The sequence below is a fragment of the Pseudopodoces humilis genome, chromosome 3 (assembly GCF_049639895.1).
Source record: "Pseudopodoces humilis isolate 2021_Gansu_Grassland_sample_001 chromosome 3, ASM4963989v1, whole genome shotgun sequence".
Taxonomy (NCBI): domain Eukaryota; kingdom Metazoa; phylum Chordata; class Aves; order Passeriformes; family Paridae; genus Pseudopodoces; species Pseudopodoces humilis.
In genome coordinates, this window is record NC_142202.1 from 80,480,422 (window position 1) to 80,498,330 (window position 17,909).

The following is a 17,909-nucleotide window of genomic DNA, read 5'->3' on the forward strand; positions in this document are numbered from 1 at the left end:
GCACTGATGTTAGGTGCACTTGCTCTGTAGGAAATTTACCTTCCTTTCTCTGTAATTATTTCACAGCAGAATTGTCTATTATAGACAAAATTGTCTATAATAGACAATTTTGAATAAGTGAGACTCACACCCTGTGAACACTTAAGATTATTCATAACTTTGTAGCTTTGGGTAAGCCTTTGTAACAACAAAGGCCCTTGTACTAATACTAGGAGTCAATTCTCCTATAATTACATGTGGTTTATGTTTGACGCATGACCTACTTGTCTGCAATAATTTAGCCCACAATATGTACATTCATTTGTGAATTAATTGGAAAGGAAACCCACCATGTGGATTAATTATTTATCTTCCTTAAAAATAAAGGAAATGCAACAACAAAACCCCAAACCACCACACTCAGAACAGCACATTGAACAGTGTAGTCCCATCTTAGAATACTTCAATAAATTCATGCTTTGTAAAAAAAACCAAAATAGCTCAGTTGAAACTGTTGACTACTGTCTGCTGTATTTTTTCCCACAAATTCTAACCTTACTGCATCTTCTTTTTTGGGACTCTCCTACTTGGTTTTGGTAACTCCAAGGTCAATATAATAATGTCTTTGATAATAAATTGCTATAAAAGTTACATGTGCAAATTTGCCTGTTTGTTTGAAGCTTTGCAGATCATGTTTTTAAACAATCCTCTGAAACCACAGAAAGTCTTGTGACTTCATTAAAAAGTAAACACTTTTAATATTGTGGAAAGACTCCTTTTTTACAGTGTAAAAGCTTCTTTCCTTGGTGTCCTTGAACACTGAACATCAACAACAATGTGAGGGTGGCATCCTGGGTGAAGTGTGCAGTGGTCACAGTGTTCATAAGGTAAGGGAAAGTCACACAGACGTGTCAGGGTAGACTGACAGTCTCTTGATAAAAGATCTCATGAGAGGCAATAGAAAACACCCTAGAGCAGCAGTTGCCTGTGCTGAGAGCCTGTTTGCTATGAGTACAATCTAACAGCATTCAAGAGCTTTCACATGCTGCTGTGGTGGCATTCAAGAGCTTGGGTGCACGTGGATCAGGAGGAATTCAGGCAGACTTGTAAAGCTGCAAGGAAGCGTGGAGAGGGATTTTTTCACAAGGCAGGGAGTGAGTAGAGGTGCATAGCCTGCCCCTTTTTCAGCAGAGGCCTCTGCTCAGACTGAACTCTGCAGTCATTATGGGGTGACCCCAGCCACCTGTTAGTTCAGGGGTACAATCAGAAGTGCAAAAGCAAGAAAAACTGTGGGTTAAGACAATGATCTTTCAGTAGATGAGGGAAAGAGGAACAGAAAAGGCCCCCAAACGTATAGACAATCACTCACCACCTCCCACAAGAAGGCTGCTGATGTGCGGTCAGTCTCTGAGCAATGGTCACTTTGGAAAGACTACGCCCCGAGTGGTGAGAGTGATGTTACGTGCCATGGAACATCACTTGGGTGGATTCAAGTCGGCTGTACGACCTCTCCACCTGCCCCAGACTCTTCCCCACCTCCAGCCCACTTGCTGGGTGGTGCACAGTGATTCACTGAAAAGGCCTTGACAGTGTGCAAACAACGCTCACAATAGCCAAAACAGCAGTTTTATTATCATTATCAACCCTATTTGGCCACGAATCCTGGGCACACAGCCCCAGGGGCAGCCCACGGTTCCTGTGGGGAGGTGCCCGAGAGAACGGACCCGGGCTCCTCCCGGCGGTGGTGTAGCACGAAAGCAGGAGATGACAGCCCGGTGTTGACACAAGAGACTGCGCATAAGAAAACCCCGTCAGACCAGCCGGTTGTGCAGATCTTGACCTTGGGGCTCGGGACCCGATGGGACTCACTCCAGGGTCCCCAGGCCTGACTCTACGGCCAGCAGCGGCCAGGCCGGGAGGCGCAGCCGACGCCGGGACACCCTCCCGCCACTGCCTCCCAGCCGGAGCCGAGCTGCTGGATCCTGTGCTTGAATCGTAGCATCCCCATGCAGTGCTACGGGTTTGCGGAGGGCTGACTTGAGAGCTGCTCGGCAGAGAAGGATTCGAGCCCATATGAGCGAGCGGTGTGCCCAGGCGGCAAAGAACGCCAGTGGTATCTTGGCCTGTATCAGCAATACAGCTGGCCAGCAGGACCAGGGCAAGGATTGTCCCTCTGCACTTTGCAATGGTGAGGCCGCATCTCCAGTGCTGTGACCAGTTTCTGAGTCCCTCAGTTTAAAAAGAATATTGTTGTGCTGGGGTGTCCAGAGAAGGACAACAAGGTTCTCTAAGGGTCTAGAAAACATATCTTACAAGGAACGGCTGAGGGAGCTGCGGTTGTTTAGTCACGACGAGAGTCGGGGGGACCCCATTGCACTCTGCCACTCCCTCCACTGAAAGGAGGTTTTGGGGGCTGGTCTCTTCTGCCATGCCTATCATAACAAGACTAGGGGGAATGGCCCTAAACGGAGACAGAAGACGTTCAGATTAGACATTAGAGAAATATTTTTCACCGTTCGGATGGTCAAGGGCTGGAATAGATTTGCCGGGGAGGTGGCGGAGTCGCTGTCCCTGGAGGCCTGTGAATGTAGCGCTGGATGATGTGGTTTAGAGATTACAGCGGCAGTGCCGAGTGGACGGTTGGTTTGGATAATCGTAAAGGTCTCTTCCATCCTTGCTGAGTGTGTGATTCTGTGACTCTACGATTCCACGCAGGCGGCGCTGTGGCGGGCGGGGGGGCGGCGGCGCCGCGCCTGCGCCGGCGGGAGAGCGGCCGCTTCCTGCGCGGTGCCCAGCGCTGCTCGGCGCCGGCATGGCGTTCCTGATGGAGATCAGGCGGGGGACGCAGAGTGCGCTGCTGGTTATCCGGTAGTGCGGGGGCGCTGCCGCCTGCCGCCGCTCGGGCCGTGCGGGGCAGCCGGGGGGCGCGGCGGGTCTGGTTTTCGGCGTCCTTAGCCTTCAGCGGGGGGACCGGGTTAGCGTCTCCCCCTGCCTGTTCGGGTTGTGTGCGGGCTCGGCACAGCCTGGGCTACTGTGCAAATAAATTTTTCCTGAGAACGGTGGATTGTTTCTCTCGGCTGCTCCTCGTTCACCGCGTGGATCCCGGGACGCGACCGGGGCTGCGGGGGAGCTGCTGTGTAAAGCAGCAGCGCACCCCGACAGCTCCTTGCCGAGGAATACCCATTGCTTTCCCTCCGCAGCGCGGCGGCGGAGCTCCCCAGCGCGCCGGTGGAGGTTTCGGTGTGCGCGGATTCTCTGGAAGTGAGGAGCGGCGGGAGCTGCGATGCGGCGGCGCTGCCGACAGGGGTCAGGCTGGCGCCGTCCTCGTGCCGCGGGCTGCGGCGCCTGCGCGGGGACGGACTGCACCTGCGCGTGCGCCTGCGCCGCCCGCCGCCCGGCGCCGGTGAGGGCGGGGCTGCGGAACGGGGGAGGGTGCCCGGGGACCTGGCAGGTGTGAGGGAGAGTGTGAAGCGTAGATTCTGTAGAGAAACACCTTCTGGAATTGTAGGTTTTAGAAATTGAAAGTGCAGAAAGGACCTAATGAAAGTGTAGAAGTGACGTAACGAAAGGGAAACGCCGTGTGTTTGGGATCTGCTCACAGTTCCCCCCCTCCCCGTGCTTCCCTATAGTACTTCAAGATTATCATTCTCTCCTATTCCGCGTTTGGTAGCTGAAAATAACAGTCATAAAATGCTAAGGGGTTGGAACGGACTTTGAAGATCATGTAGTCGCAAGTCTGCACTGCCATTAGCAGGGATATGTCCCACTAGAGCGGGTTGCTCCAGGACTTCCCTGGCTTTGAACGCTGCCAGGGTTGGGGCATCCTCAGCCTCCCTGGGCCGCCTGTGCTGATGTCTCACTACTCTCACAGTAAAGAATTTCTACCTAATATCTAACCTAAATTTACATTCTTTAAATTTGTACCCGTTACTCCCCGTCCTATTAGTAATGCAATAATCTGATTTATCCAGGCAATTAGACTATGCTTGTCCATCCCTAACCGCTTAATCATAAAGGATTACGGGTTTGTTTGGGGCTAATTATTCTCACAGCTGGGGTTTCAGAGGTTAGTGTCACAGATAACATCTGCAAAGTTACCTTCTTTATTTCTGTGATGCTAATTCAGGTCTAGGATGTGTTTGCAATAAATAGAAAGCATGGTAGTACAGCTGTTGCTTTCTTTCATCCTGGCATCCAAGCTCAATATGTTTAGATTAATTTCATACGATGTGACACAGAAAGATATATTAAATAACACAAAATTGCCATTCTGAGCTTTTAAAGTAGGAAAGTATGATAAAATATGTAATATACACTAATGCAGCACCAGAAACATATTGGAATACTCTGTTGGTATGCTGAGGTGGCATCTGTACATTAATCTGTAATTATGCATGTGCTTTGACAACTCAGTTATACTAAAATTATCTAATATGTCCTATTAACGAGATATGTTTCAAAAGACCAATGATGAGGTTTTAAAAATCAAGTTTGGAAAGTCATGCTAGTGAAAAATAAGTATGTGAACCAGGTAGTAATCAATGTATATATTGGATAGTCTTAGTTACCCTTTGATATTTTATATTAATATGTAAAGTAGTTGAAATTCTGGAACCTTTTTAAGTACTTTTCTCTTGTGATTGAACCCTAAATTTCAAATATTGAATGTCAGTGCTGAGAGTATACTTTGATTCTTGAGTATGAGAAAGTGGGCGATGCAAAGCATATTCCTATGTAGAGCTAGGCTTACAGTTTTACTTTTCCTTAATGTTATCCAATAATTTGGGGCAGTTTTTGTAGCTTCTTTTTCCACTTTGGAGAAGTTGTTTGAGCTGCCTTTTGTGAGACCATTTTTGTTTTCCTGGCCTGCAGAGGCCGTTGCTCTCTTATCTTTTCCTGTAGTGGCTCCACAATGGTTGGTTTCTTACCTGCCTGAAAATGTAAAACTAGTGTCTGCCCCTGCTCCCTGTCTTGACAATTTGTGTTACATATTGGTGTGTCCCCTCATATTGCAGATACATTGATTATAAGAAATATCATTACAAAAGAGTTGCGCTGAATTTTTATTTTTATAATCTCTGCAATTATATAAATATATCAACTCCCTTTCTGAAGAGGATTTGCATGTTGAAAATTATTCACAATTATTCCTACTCAGTAATGGGGCATTACGTGGAGATGTCAAGCTTTTCCTAAATCTAAATACTTGCTTCTAAAAAAATTAAGGTTGTGTTTAAAATGTCAGCCTTTTTCTTTGTCTGTTAGATTTATCCTTTTTGGTTTGAGGTATTTGATGAGATTTTTTTGTAAAAGTGACTGAAAATTTTGCACAATTTTGAAGATTAATATATTTTCTTCCATCTATAGATGTGGTTTTTACTTTGAGGGAAAGCCTGAAACCCAACAAGAATTACATCTTTTACTGTCAGTCCTGTGGTGACATCGTAGTGAAAGACCGGTGAGTACTGCAGTGTCTTGTATTTATAGCAATAAATGCCATAGTGATTGGTATTCATGTTATTTTATGTACTTATGGATAGCTAAAAGGTATTTATTTTGAAACTGATAGACTGGAACACATTTGAAGCAGATGACAAAAAGAAAAATTACCTGAAGCAGTTTTTAGCTGTTTATTCATTTACTCCTTGATTTCTTTCTTCCTCTATACTTTAGGTATCCTTTTCAGTTCTTTTCAGTCTCTTATAAATTTCCTTTAGTCATCATGCTGTAACTATAGAGTGGCTGCTCAGAATGGGGATACTGACCACAGCTTTCCTTTATCTTTTAAGCAAAGCCTACCTCTACATAGTTCAGGCATGCTGAATTTGGGAAACACAGGAACTGTGTCTTAGCTGCATGACTCGGCCTTATCTCTGTTCCTTACAAAATCTGCAGAGTGAATGAGAATTTTAATAAAAAGCTGCTGCATTGTCTAGCTCTTCTGATGAACAATTTTGACAGCTTCAACTGAATATATAAGAATCATTAGAGGTGCATTTACAGCCTTTTATGATCTGTGTGGCTTCTAATACTCAAAAATACAAATGTTTCATTCTCTAAATTTATGTTACTTTCTTCATAGAAAATATGATATGGATACATACTTTCATAGGTATGGATTTATGGCTAGCTGAATGGAACTGAATGAGGATTTCTTAGCTTTCTCTTCTGATATGTCGGATCAGAAAGTCTGTTAGTAACTCTTATTTTGGTACATTTGTAAAGTTGTGGAACTTCTCATTTCTAGTCAGTAACATTTGCTTTCAAAACATATTGCGCTTTTATATTTGCATCTCTGAGTGGGAATTTCAGCACATCAAATTCATATGCTGTAGTTTAAATCTTTTGGTTCTGCATCCTGTAACATGACACAAGCAGAATTTTTGGGAAAGGGAAAAGAATGCACATCCATGGCTTTTCACTCAGCAATTCTCCTTGCAGGGAGCCTCTGAACCCCTTGAATGTTGCCACTAAAAAAACCTCAGACAAGAGTAGAAGAGTGGAGCTGCCAGTGTATCCAACACGTTCTGTTCCAGCATTTATAAAAGGAAGAGAGTACCATAGTCAGAACTTACAGCTAAAGAATTCATGTGTTCCTCTCTCCAGGAAGAGTTAAGTATGACAGTGACAGCAGAAGTGGAAGGATTGAAGGGAAATTGCAGAACTGTGTGAAAGAGAGTATATTAAAGTCTGAATTACTAGGAAAGGGTCTGTAATAAGAAAAACACGAGATCTAGAAAATCATACCTTTAAGAAGAAATTGAAATAAATGGGATTTAGTGTAGATAAGGTTGTGGAGAAGACATAAGATTCTTCCAATATCTAGGAAGTGGCTGCAAAGAAGGTGTCAGTAATCTTCAGCTGAAGCAAGAGAAATCTAGGTTAAAATGAAAAACAAACAAACCAACAAACCACCCCAAACCTATTCTAAAGCTTTTTTTTTTACTGTTAGAGACTGCATAGGAAGCCTTCTTAAATGTAAGTAATCCTTCCTTGGTGCACAGAAATTGACTTTATACATTTTCTGAAATCCTCTGCCTCAGTCTCTTTCCTTCCATAAATCTGATAGCTCTTCAGAGGTTAGGGATAAGCTCTTTCATTCTTTTCCACATTAGAGGAAATTATTAGATTGTTTTTTTCTTCCATCATGCAAGAGCTGCAAGGAATTAGGGACACTTTCTTTATTCTTTCTCTCCTTCCAGTTGGGCTAAGTGTACCTCATATATAAAATAATTCTTTAAGGCATTATTGCTGTCATGAAGAAATTTTTAAGGGCTTGTGGTGTGTGGATGCCAGGTGCCCACCAAAACCGCTCTATTGCTCCCCTCATCAGCTGGACAGGAGGAACAAAATGTAACCAAAGGGGTCACAAGTCCTGGCAGCAAACCTGTGCCAGTGTGGGCTTCTCACTCTCTATCATGGGTCCACAGATTTTGCCAGACTTCCCATGTGGCCACAGACTCTTTCGGGCATCTGTCTGCTCTGGTGTGGGGTCCTCCATGGAGGGCATCCATCTACTCCATTGTGGAGCTTCATGGGCTGCAGCAGGACAGCCTGCTTTACCATTATCTTCCCCATGGGATGCAGGGAAACCTGCTTCATCCAGTGCCTGGAGCACCTTTTCTCCTCCTTCACTGTCTTTGGTGTATGCAGAGCAGTTGCTTTCAGATTTTCTTACTCTTCTGACTGCAAGATGTTTTTTCCCACTTTATTAAATATATTTTCAGAGAGCCGCTGTCACTGCTGATGGTGTTATCCTTGACCAGTGGTGGGTCTGTCTTGGAACTGGCTGACATTGGCTCCATCGGACATGGGGGAAGCTTCTGGCAGCTGCTCACATAATCTATCCATGGAGATCCCCTACTACTAAAACCTTGCCATGCAAATGTAATGCAGGGGAGTGGTCATAGCACCAAGCCTGCTAGAGTTCAAGAAGCATCTGGACATGGTATGAACCTCCAGGTTGTCCTGTGCAGGGCCTGAAGTTGGGTGCAATGATCCTTGTAGGATTTTTCCAACTCAGGATATTCTATGATTGTATGATAATGATTGGTACTGCACAAATATTCCATTGAAAAACTTATGGCAGGGGAAATCTAATTACACTTTTCCTACTTAAGTAGTGTTAAGCCTGACAGTTAACTGTCAAGCTGGGTTATCCCAAGATTTTTTAATAGGCAAATAAGGGAGACAGCAGTTAAAGAAATGCAGATGTTTTTTCTTTGTCTCTGAAGGAATTGAACAGTTTTATGTTTAAAAGTCTAAAGTCCATTTTACTTCCAGTTTTCAGTATTTTCAATAGACAGAATGGTATTACTGGGTATCAGTTAATAATGACGTTTGGAGTTAGTTTACTTAATCCAGTCTTACAGGAGTCTCTATGGTCAAATACTTACCTTAGCATGGAAGATCATTTAAGAGTTATATCCTTATGGCAGGGCTCTTATAGACTAGTACTTAACTTCAAACTTTTCAAAGATAAGTTAATTACTTACTTTTCTGGTTGGAACTATCTATATCAGGAGATTCAGCCTGGCTAGATTATACACTTTCAGCGGAAAGCTACTCCTAAAGGTCCCAACCTAAGAATTGTTTGTTGCTCTCTGACTGTGAAGGCAGCCTAGGTGCCTATCTTCAAATAGAAAGTCAGTTGTTACCAGAAGGAAGTTTGGGGAGATAAGTCACCCTGATTTCTAGGTTTTATCATGTTATTTAGTAGCCTTAATTTAGTCAGTACTTAGTAAACCTCATGTTGATTTTGTTTTTCTAGGAAGGCTCCATTTTTATTAGTGTTACATTTTTCCAGTTCTGGTGACCCAGGATATGGCTTTCCACCCATGAGTGTCAAAAGCCTAAAATACAGTGGAAATGGTATATTTTCTGTATAGCTCAGAGTTAGGAGGAGTTTGTTTAGGAAATTCCTACTGGCTGAAAAAACTGCTTTTGTTGGAAAAGAAGTGAAGATATTTATGCTGTAGACTGTGAGAGTAAAGAAAGGTTGATGTAATGAAACAGGACAGCATGAGTCTGCAGTTTAAGGTAATCTTTTTTTTTTTCCCCTTGTAACAACATTGCTGAATAATGCCAGCTTTTTGGTACTTTTGTGTAAAAAGCAATACAGGAAGATTTATTTTTTTTTTGTAGCATGAGTCCAGGCACTGGAACCAATTGAAAAGGCTGATAAAGAATTAGTTATTAGGCCAACATCAGAACTAAAATCAGAACTAAACTGTCATTTTTGGAAGAATTGAGTAGTATCTCAAGCAATATATAAAACCACAGAAAATGAAGACAGACATGGGTAGTGCTGAGAGGTGATCTTATTTAGTTTTGGTAAGCTGCATCAGAGGATGAGTTATTCCAACTTTCATCTGCAGGTGGAGCAAGCAGAGTTTAAAATGTATTGTCTATTTAGAAAAAAATTATTTTTTTTAATTAAACATTTTTCTTTCACCCACCAAACAATTCAAAAGGGCCAAGAAGCTACAGTGGGAAGAACTGATGTATTCACAAAATGTTAGTCTGGGAACTGCAGGAAAGGGAGGATGCTTAACTGTTGGCTTAGCAGCTGTGTTTTTATTTGCAAAGTAGCACCATAAGCAAAGTTGTATTTGCAAGTTTTAAGTAAGGAGTAGAATCAAGAAACTCTGGTGAAGATTTCAGGAGACAGCTGAAGAAATAGGGTAACCATTCCCTTAGAAGAAAGGGAAGGCATTCAAGGAAACTAGGCAGAGAGCAGAAAATGAAAACCCAATACAACTGATAATGAAAACAAGGTAGTATTTCCAGAAGCAGTAGCCTTGGTTCATGCAGCTACCCAGGAGAAAGGGATTTGCCTTTTTTGTATATGACTTCTGAAAGTTGGATCTGAGTATCTAAATCTAAATTAAGATTGAATTATCCTTTTTTTGTTGTTTTGTTTGTTTGGGATTTTTAATGAAGATGTACTGTGGTATATTTTTCAGGTTTTAGCTTTTTCAAGCCTGGTATCTGAAACAAAGAACATGCTGGATCTTGCTGTGTCATGAGTCTATTTCTGTTGGTTTTATATCAATATTTGGTGCAATGGTACTTTACAAGAAGTAATAATAAATGTAATTGCAAATGCTTATAGTCATATTTTTCATGACTGGGTAGAACTGTTTTATTTCTGCCATGTGATTAATTTCAAGAGAGGACTATGTCAAGTTCTGCCTTATAGTCGTTGGAGATTCACCCTTGGGAAATGCTTCATCACAGACTTGGCAGGAAACTCAGCCATCGCTTTCTCAGAATTCACCCAAAGGAAGTGCCTTTGGCTGGAAAGAGAGTCAAGCACTTCTTTTTGAGAAAATGCCATGCTTCCCCCACTACTTGTAGGAGCCTAAACTCTCTTTAAGTGTCTTAGAAATTAATTAGAACATACTGAAATATTTGTCTTTTTTTTCCCTCTAAGGAAATTTCTCAGAGTTCTTCCTCTGCCGAGTGAAAACTGGAGTGATTTAGTTGAAGAGTGGTGTTGTCACCCTGACCCCTTTGCCAGAAGCACTTTGCACCCTCAGCATGCTGACTGTTTTGTTGGAGACAATTTTTTTCTGTTGAATTCAGAAGATGAATCACATCTGCCTGCATCTCCCGTGTGCTGCTCAGAGGCTGGACACCATGTTTCACATAGTGGCTCCAACTTGGTAAAGTATTTTCTTCAAATAGTTTTTAGGTGAACTTTAGGACTTTTTCATTGTAAAGCACTTCTTTTGTTACTAGTTTATATAATTTATATGTATTACAGAACTATTTTGAAGGTCATAGGGAGTTCTTCACATTCAGCTGTACAGAAGCCAGAAAATATTCCAGGCTATGTTTCACATTTTCTAAAGCTCACACCACAGTCTTGATATTGGCCTCAGTATGCAGGTAGAACTTAGTACTATAAATAGAAGCTACTTAATTATGTAGTTCTAAACCCAGATATTTTCCCCCAAAGTTATCATGAGTGAAGGACGTCACAATTTAGTATGATAATAACTGATGGGTTAGGTATTTGTTAAAGGGTAGTGGAGCAAAGAATGAGGTGGAAATTGATGTTACAATTATTTTTTTCTCACACTGTGACTTGAGACATAATCATAACTATGATTAAAGAGAAGTTTTGACTTTTTATTTTATTTTTTTTTTTAGTTTAAGAGAGACTTGGAAATATCAGAATGTGTGCTTTGCATTTAGATGTGGCTATCTTAGGTTCTTAAAGCATAGTAAGGAAATTGAGTTTGTTTGACTGCTCTGTCTAGTAAAAGGAACCTGCCATTCCATATTGTAGCTCTTCATGTTGATGTTTCTGAGGTGTTCCAGGACAAGATAGTTTCATCAACCAAGTCTGTAGGAAGAAGGCTGTTATTTGGCTTAGAAACATCAAAATTTGTTGTTGCCCAGAAAATACATTTTTAGGCGTGTGTATGTTTCAGTGGTGGGATAAAAGACATGAAGAAAGACAGTTCAGTGCTTAACTTTTGGACATCTAGCAATTGTATAAAAATTCAAGCAATGATCTTTTCTTCTGTCAGAAGAACATCCAGGAACTCAGTTTACCAAAGCCTACATTTCCATAAAGCCTTTTCTGTTAATCTACTGCTTGTCTGCATTTGTGCTGATGAAGATTGGACCTACACATGCTGTATTTTCTCCCAATACCAAGTATTAAAATGTCTGCATTGCTGTATTGGCAATTTGTGTCTGTAACAATCGATGACTTATTCTGTAGAGATTTCCAGCATGAAACATTTAATCTCTTGAGAACAAGACACCCTGATTTCTTCCTGCTGCTTATAGTGATATGTATTATCCCCAGTAAGAGTCACCAGGATTCTTGCAGTTCACTGGCTGCTGGTGTGATGCTACAAGCGATCCCTCTGCATGGGGAGCAGTTCTGTCCTGTTCCCTATCTGTAAGGCTTGCAGCTGTGGTCCCTTGGGTTTCTTGTTCCATTGTTCTTTGAAAAACAGAATATGCAGAGAGGAAAATAAGTACTGATACACTGTAAGGGTACTAGCATGGCAGAAGCAGATTAATTTGGCTTAACTCTGTGACAATGGAGTTACTTCTTCTAAGTTTCCTTAAGAAGGAGGTGGAGTAGATGATACTAAATTTGCAAGAAGACAATGCTTTCTGCCAGAGGTTGCTTGAATTCTCGCATTTCAGTAGTCATAAAAGAGATCTTAGAACATCAGGAATAAATATGGGAAGAGGCAGGGCACATGGGGTTCATATTGCACACTTCTTCATCAAAGAGAATGTGAGAAAAGGATTTATTTGGAGGCAGAAGCGTAATGAGGATGTGGAACAAAGATTTTATTGAGATGTGGGTCAAACCAGGATAACAGCAGAATTTTTGAATGAGGGAGGAGGCTGTTTTATGTTAGAAGCATACAACAGTAGTTTAGTGTGATGAGTTTTCATGTTTGCTTCCTTATACTTGCATTGAAGTTGAGAATTTGTTCCTTGTTTGTGTCCAATCCCTTTTTTTTCATCTTTCACACTTGCAATGAATTCTCATTTCTGTGTTTGCTTATTTCCAGCATCACTCAGTTGCCAAGCAAATGAGCACAACTGTTAGATCCAGCAGAAGCTAGACTAATAAGGGAAAAAAAAAACCCTCATACCGAAGCAGAAAATTCTTCCATAATATGAGTAATAGAAAGTTACAGGAAAGACAGATTGCTATTGGCATAAATGTTCTCATTTTGGAGAATATTGTTGCAGTCTGCCCCAGTATGAAAGTTCCTTTTTAATTACATTGCAGTTTTTTGGAAAGTGTTTGTCTATGACCAAAATAGTAGCTGGAATGTACCAGAGATGCTTAAACAATTTTTTCCAGATTCCAGTGGGACCAAGACAGCATCCGTCCATTGCAAACATATTTTTCACATCTATTAGTCTTTCAATGTAACATAGTTCTTAAATGTCACATGGGCTTGCAGCATCTTAATAGTATCTCTTGGGGAAAATATTTTTCCTGACACCATATCAGGGATCCTTAGGAATAGAGACAAAAACTATTAGGCTTGTGATCCACCTGTATCTTCAGATTGCCAGCAGCTGCAAGTTGTCAAATGGATAAATTGATTTAATTAGTTGAGCTAAAACTATCCCGTTTTCTATTGAAGCATGATACAACGAGTTAGTGATGTTTTTTAGGCACAATTCTCAGTCAGCACCTGTAACGGTAGCCAGGAAAGAAATACTGAAGTTGTAGCTTTCAGGGAAGTACTGTGTATTCTGTACTTGTACTGTGCAGTATTTGTACCACTCTCAAACACTGGCTTACACAAAAAGTCTTGTCTGTTTATCCTTGGTTTTCACACTGAGCAAGTAATTTCACTGCATATGTTTGAGAGGAGTAGCAAGGTAGGAACTGGGAGAGGGGATAACTGCATATATACCAACCAGATGATTTTCCTGATCTCCATAACAAGGAGACTGTACTTCAAACATAGTCAGCTCTCAGGCTTTTAGTTTGATTCTCTGGTTTTGACTGTCATTAAGGTAATATATGTATGCACTGCTTTCAGACCACAGCTCTAATGTGCTACACCCAGGTTAATAAGCCCACACAGAACCAGTTCTGAAATTTAGACTTTGGCTTAAAGTAGGCATTGTGCTTATTTATTTGGTGTATTTAATTTAAATATTAACACTGTAATTAGTAGGAGTCTTATTGGGTAGATTTCATACAGAAATGAGACCTTTTCAAAGGACAGTAATAGATGCACAAAGCTAAGACAAATATTCAGTGATGTTTTGGAGAATGTAGAGACTCTGTGAATTAGATATTGTTATCCACATTTTTTGTGGATTTCTAATTTTTAATTAAAAGGACAATTTTTTTAATATTTAATTTTTAAAAAGGCTACTTTTAATAAGCCCTTGATGACACTGCTTCCCCTGAATTTTGTAGACTTTTTGAACTTGTGTATACTTTTAATATGTAAAATGCTTTCCTACAGTGAGTACTGAACTATATTATGCATAGTGTGACAAATGCCTTCCTTTTTTTTTTTGATACAAACAGAGTTGGAATTTCATAGCATAAACTATGAGGGCATATGTTTGTTTTTTTCTGTTCAGCTTTTCCTAAACATTTGTGATTTTAGGTATCTCAATATCCCTCAGTTTTCTGTCTTCCATATGTTCTCCTGTTAGGTGTATTTTCTTGCCACATATGGAAACTGTTTTGCACTTCTGACAGTTATTCTTATTCTTTGTAAGTACCTTTTCTGTATTTGTTTGAATAGAGGGAGAAGGGTTGTTCAAGAGCAGAATCCACTGCACCTTCCTGGAGTATTGTGCTGTGTTGTGTACTTCAGCTGTTCCCTAGTAACTCAAAATAATCTGCAGACATTTTCTGCTCTCTGCTGAACATTGAACTGGTATTCAACTCCTATAAAACTGTCCACAGTGGCTAGAACTTGTTACTGAGTAATGGTAGTCACATTGCAGCATACTATTTTATGTATATATTTTGGAGTACTTAATTTCAGGTGCATTATTTTACCCTTAGCACAATCGAATTTAGCTTATAATTTTATCATCCAGTCACTCAATATTACAGGATTCTTCTGTTAGCCATTACAGATTGTACTATGTGGATATATTGCCAGATTTTAAAATTAGTATGAGACTTGCAAGCAAGTCCAAGTGTAGAAAGCTGAAGTGGTGAAGGCAAATATGTATGCATATAAACATAAAGAGGATAGAAACAAGTAAAAAGTTTCCTATCTGCTCTGTAAATTATGTTACAGCTATGCATTCTTTTTTCAGAATATCTGAGTGACATTTAAATGATATTTTTTGTCCTACAGAAGTCAAAAGAAAATACCAGAGTAATTTGTAAGCGCTGCAAGACAATGCTGGGAGAAACTGTTTCATCAGGTATGAGATGTCCAAACAAAACTAGATTTGACTGTGTCAGCCATTGAACACTGGAAGTTAAAAACATTGAAGGGAAGTGGTTTTTCAATAAGGTCCAGTAATAATTCCTGTGTGTTAGTCTCATTCCCTTCTGGAACAGATGAGGTTGTTGCTTCCAGTGTTAGACCTTGAAAGTGACTTTCAGCAGGAATTTTCATTATCCTTGTTTCTGTGGCATATTTGGCTAATTCCAAACCCTTGGAAGACTCAATGCATGATTCCAGTTTACAGCGAATCACAGTAAAAATGGAGACTTGAGAAATTACAGATTGCTTGTTTTCCTGTCAGTTCTACAGAATAAGTGTAAGGTAGATTCAGAACTTGATCAACACAGCTACAAGCTGGAGACTGCCAACAGTCAGCCTGGTTTTGTGGGAAGGAAGCCTTTTAAAGAAACAGGTTATGTCTCATCCTCATCCAATGATAAGCTGATGAGATTATCAGTTTAAAAACTGTAGTTATATTAGATCAGCAGTGTTTACCTGAAATGGTGAAAAGATGAGTGTCTGGTTGTTTTAAAATTCAGCTATTAATGGAAGAGAAGCAATGGTAAGACTGTTATTAGCAGGGTTCATTCTTTCTTTCTCTGTCTCTTCCACTGCATCAGTCAGTGGGAGCCTGCCTCATTTCAGAGATCTGGTGAATATAAAAACTTCTCAGAAAATGCAAAGCCCGTTTAAGAAATGTCATAAGGAGAGACAAGACAAAAGGTCTTCTGTTACAAAATGTTCTGATTGTCCTGTAAAGGGATCTGAGCAATACAGGCTTTAATGAACCCAAATTTAAGGTACAATGTTTGAAAGCCCACAAAGCAAGATGTGACTTCAGGAAAGGAGTGCTGAGAAAAGAGCATGAATAACAAGGTCATGACTAATAAATCAGTGGGAACGGGGAAAGGCAAACACTACAGATGTGCAGGGATTTGTTATGGACTGTGCAAATGGCTGAAGTTAAATAGGCTATCCATTGTTTTGGCCATGTTCCTTCAGTAGTGCAGAAAATTTCTATAGAATTCAGAGAACAAAAGAGATGTATAGTGTAAGTCTAGGCAGAACCATTTCTGTGAAAAGAAGCTAGAGGGCAAACTTGACTGTCATGCTTTGGTGCTTCCTCATGAGCAGGTATCAGTGTCTGGAAGATAAAGCAGGATTAGAGCAGTGTAGCTGTGGAGACCAGATTCAGCTTTGAGATTCCCCCATGGGCTATTCCTTTCCCCAGCTCTATCCACATATACTCATATGATTTTTTCTTGGGAAGTCACACCTTCTATCTCTCTGCAAGCAGACATCTCCTGAATTCCAAATACCCTTGTAGCAGTAGCACCAATTCCTTACTCAGGGTAATGGCTGAGGAGCTAGAGAGACTGAACTGTCTTTTCTTCCTGTCTCCAAGAATTCACCTAGCATGGAGCAGACTTAATAAAATTTAGAAGTAAAATACAATTTCGTAACAATGAAGATAATTTAGAAAGTGTAGTATTTACCTGGGGAAGGGGTGGGATTACCAAACCTTTGGAGGGTTTAAAACAGATCAAGTGTCTTCCTGAAATGTTTGCTTTCGTCCAGTTTTAATGGTATGTGTGGACAGAGATCAGATAAAACTCTTCCATCCTTAAAACTTGTGGACCAAATGAATCTTCCAGTTGCTCACATACTGAGGCTTAGTAGAATGAATTTATTACTCTTGACTTGTTTTGCCGGCCCTAACTAGAAGTTAGGCTGTATTTGCAGCACAAACCCAGATCTTTAATATGATCATCTTTGATTTGACTTCATTGATGGGGATTAAATTATGTCCTCAAACACTTTTATTTAGTGTTAAAAGCTGTCTTAGTGGGGCTTTTGGTGAACAGTTACATTGAAATTCAGAATGTATGCAGTATTAATGTTGAGTGAGTGTGATTTTTGTAAAGAAGTTCTGTTCTCTTTGAGCAAAGAAGAAAATTATTCCCCCGTGTGAGCTGTTATTAAAACTGTCTCTAGTGATTCACTGCAGCATTACTAAGCAGCAGAGGGTACTAAAATACTTATGTAAGCTATGCTGATCTCAGTGCTTTAGGAAAGTTCTTTCAATTCATCTTTCAGGTTTGGCTTGAGCTCTTGCTTGCTTGGTTTCAAGATGATTGTTCCCAGCATTAAACAAAGATCAATATGAATGAGAAATTGCTGATCTTGTAATTAGCTGGGAGCAGTTTTCTTCAAGCAGTGTGAGTTTTTTGTTATGGTTGCTTCTACTCCTACAAACCCAAGCAAAATATGATTTTCTGCTATACCTCTTAATTGACTACTGAACAAATGTTTAATTAGAATAGTGATATGGTGACTCACAGTCTAATAAGTTGGTTATTCTATTATAATTGAAATATGTTTTTTGTCATTTTAGATACCATTAAATATTATGTCACTGAGGTGATTATTCAACCAGCTGAGGAAAGTTTCAGTCCAATGCCAAGGTAACAAAATAATCAGATAATTTGCTCAAGTGTATGTTTTAGAAAAGATGCTAGAAATGCTCTAATGTTGTAGTTTCTTGAATAATTATATATAATAACAGAGTTCAATTTTATGTAATCATCACGGAATTAAGCATTGTAAAGGCAAAGTAGCCTGAATTCACTCATGTACAGTTTTGTTTGCTCATCTTTGTGTGTGATGCAGGAGATTTTGTATAATTTGTCACCGTGTCTCACTATTCAGGTGAGAAGCCAAAATAAAATACTTTTTTATTTTGAACTATTTAAGTTGGCACAATGTCTGGTGACTAATTATGGAAACAGAAGTTTGTGTCATGTAAAGTTAAATTACGTAAAGCATGAAATGTTTACTTGGAAGTGAGACTTTTGAATTTTCAAGTAATTCAGTTTGAATTTAAGACTAAAATGAAACAAAACTCTATCTAGCTAGCTGGTATCATGTACAATGGTTTAATCACAGTTCTTTCTTTTTGGGAATTATATTTGAAATATATGCATAATTCTGAACTTTGTG

At 40.2% G+C, this 17,909-nt stretch overlaps 1 protein-coding gene across 5 annotated transcripts in view; it reads left to right on the top strand.

The window, feature by feature from the left end:
- The first annotated feature begins 1,673 nt into the window (after positions 1-1,673).
- Positions 1,674-17,909, top strand: part of UBE3D (ubiquitin protein ligase E3D) — a 79,850-nt gene continuing 63,614 nt past the window's right edge. For all 5 annotated transcript variants that reach the window (XR_015772165.1, XM_088052950.1, XM_088052952.1 and 2 more), the window contains exons 1-6: positions 1,674-2,847; positions 3,180-3,382; positions 5,347-5,437; positions 10,415-10,646; positions 14,814-14,883; positions 17,305-17,374. Coding sequence is in view for 4 of the 5 variants with exons in the window: in XM_088052950.1 (XP_087909076.1) it covers positions 2,792-2,847; positions 3,180-3,382; positions 5,347-5,437; positions 10,415-10,646; positions 14,814-14,883; positions 17,305-17,374 (722 nt within the window). In the remaining variant the exon portion in view is untranslated. The remainder of the gene's footprint in view (positions 2,848-3,179; positions 3,383-5,346; positions 5,438-10,414; positions 10,647-14,813; positions 14,884-17,304; positions 17,375-17,909) is intronic.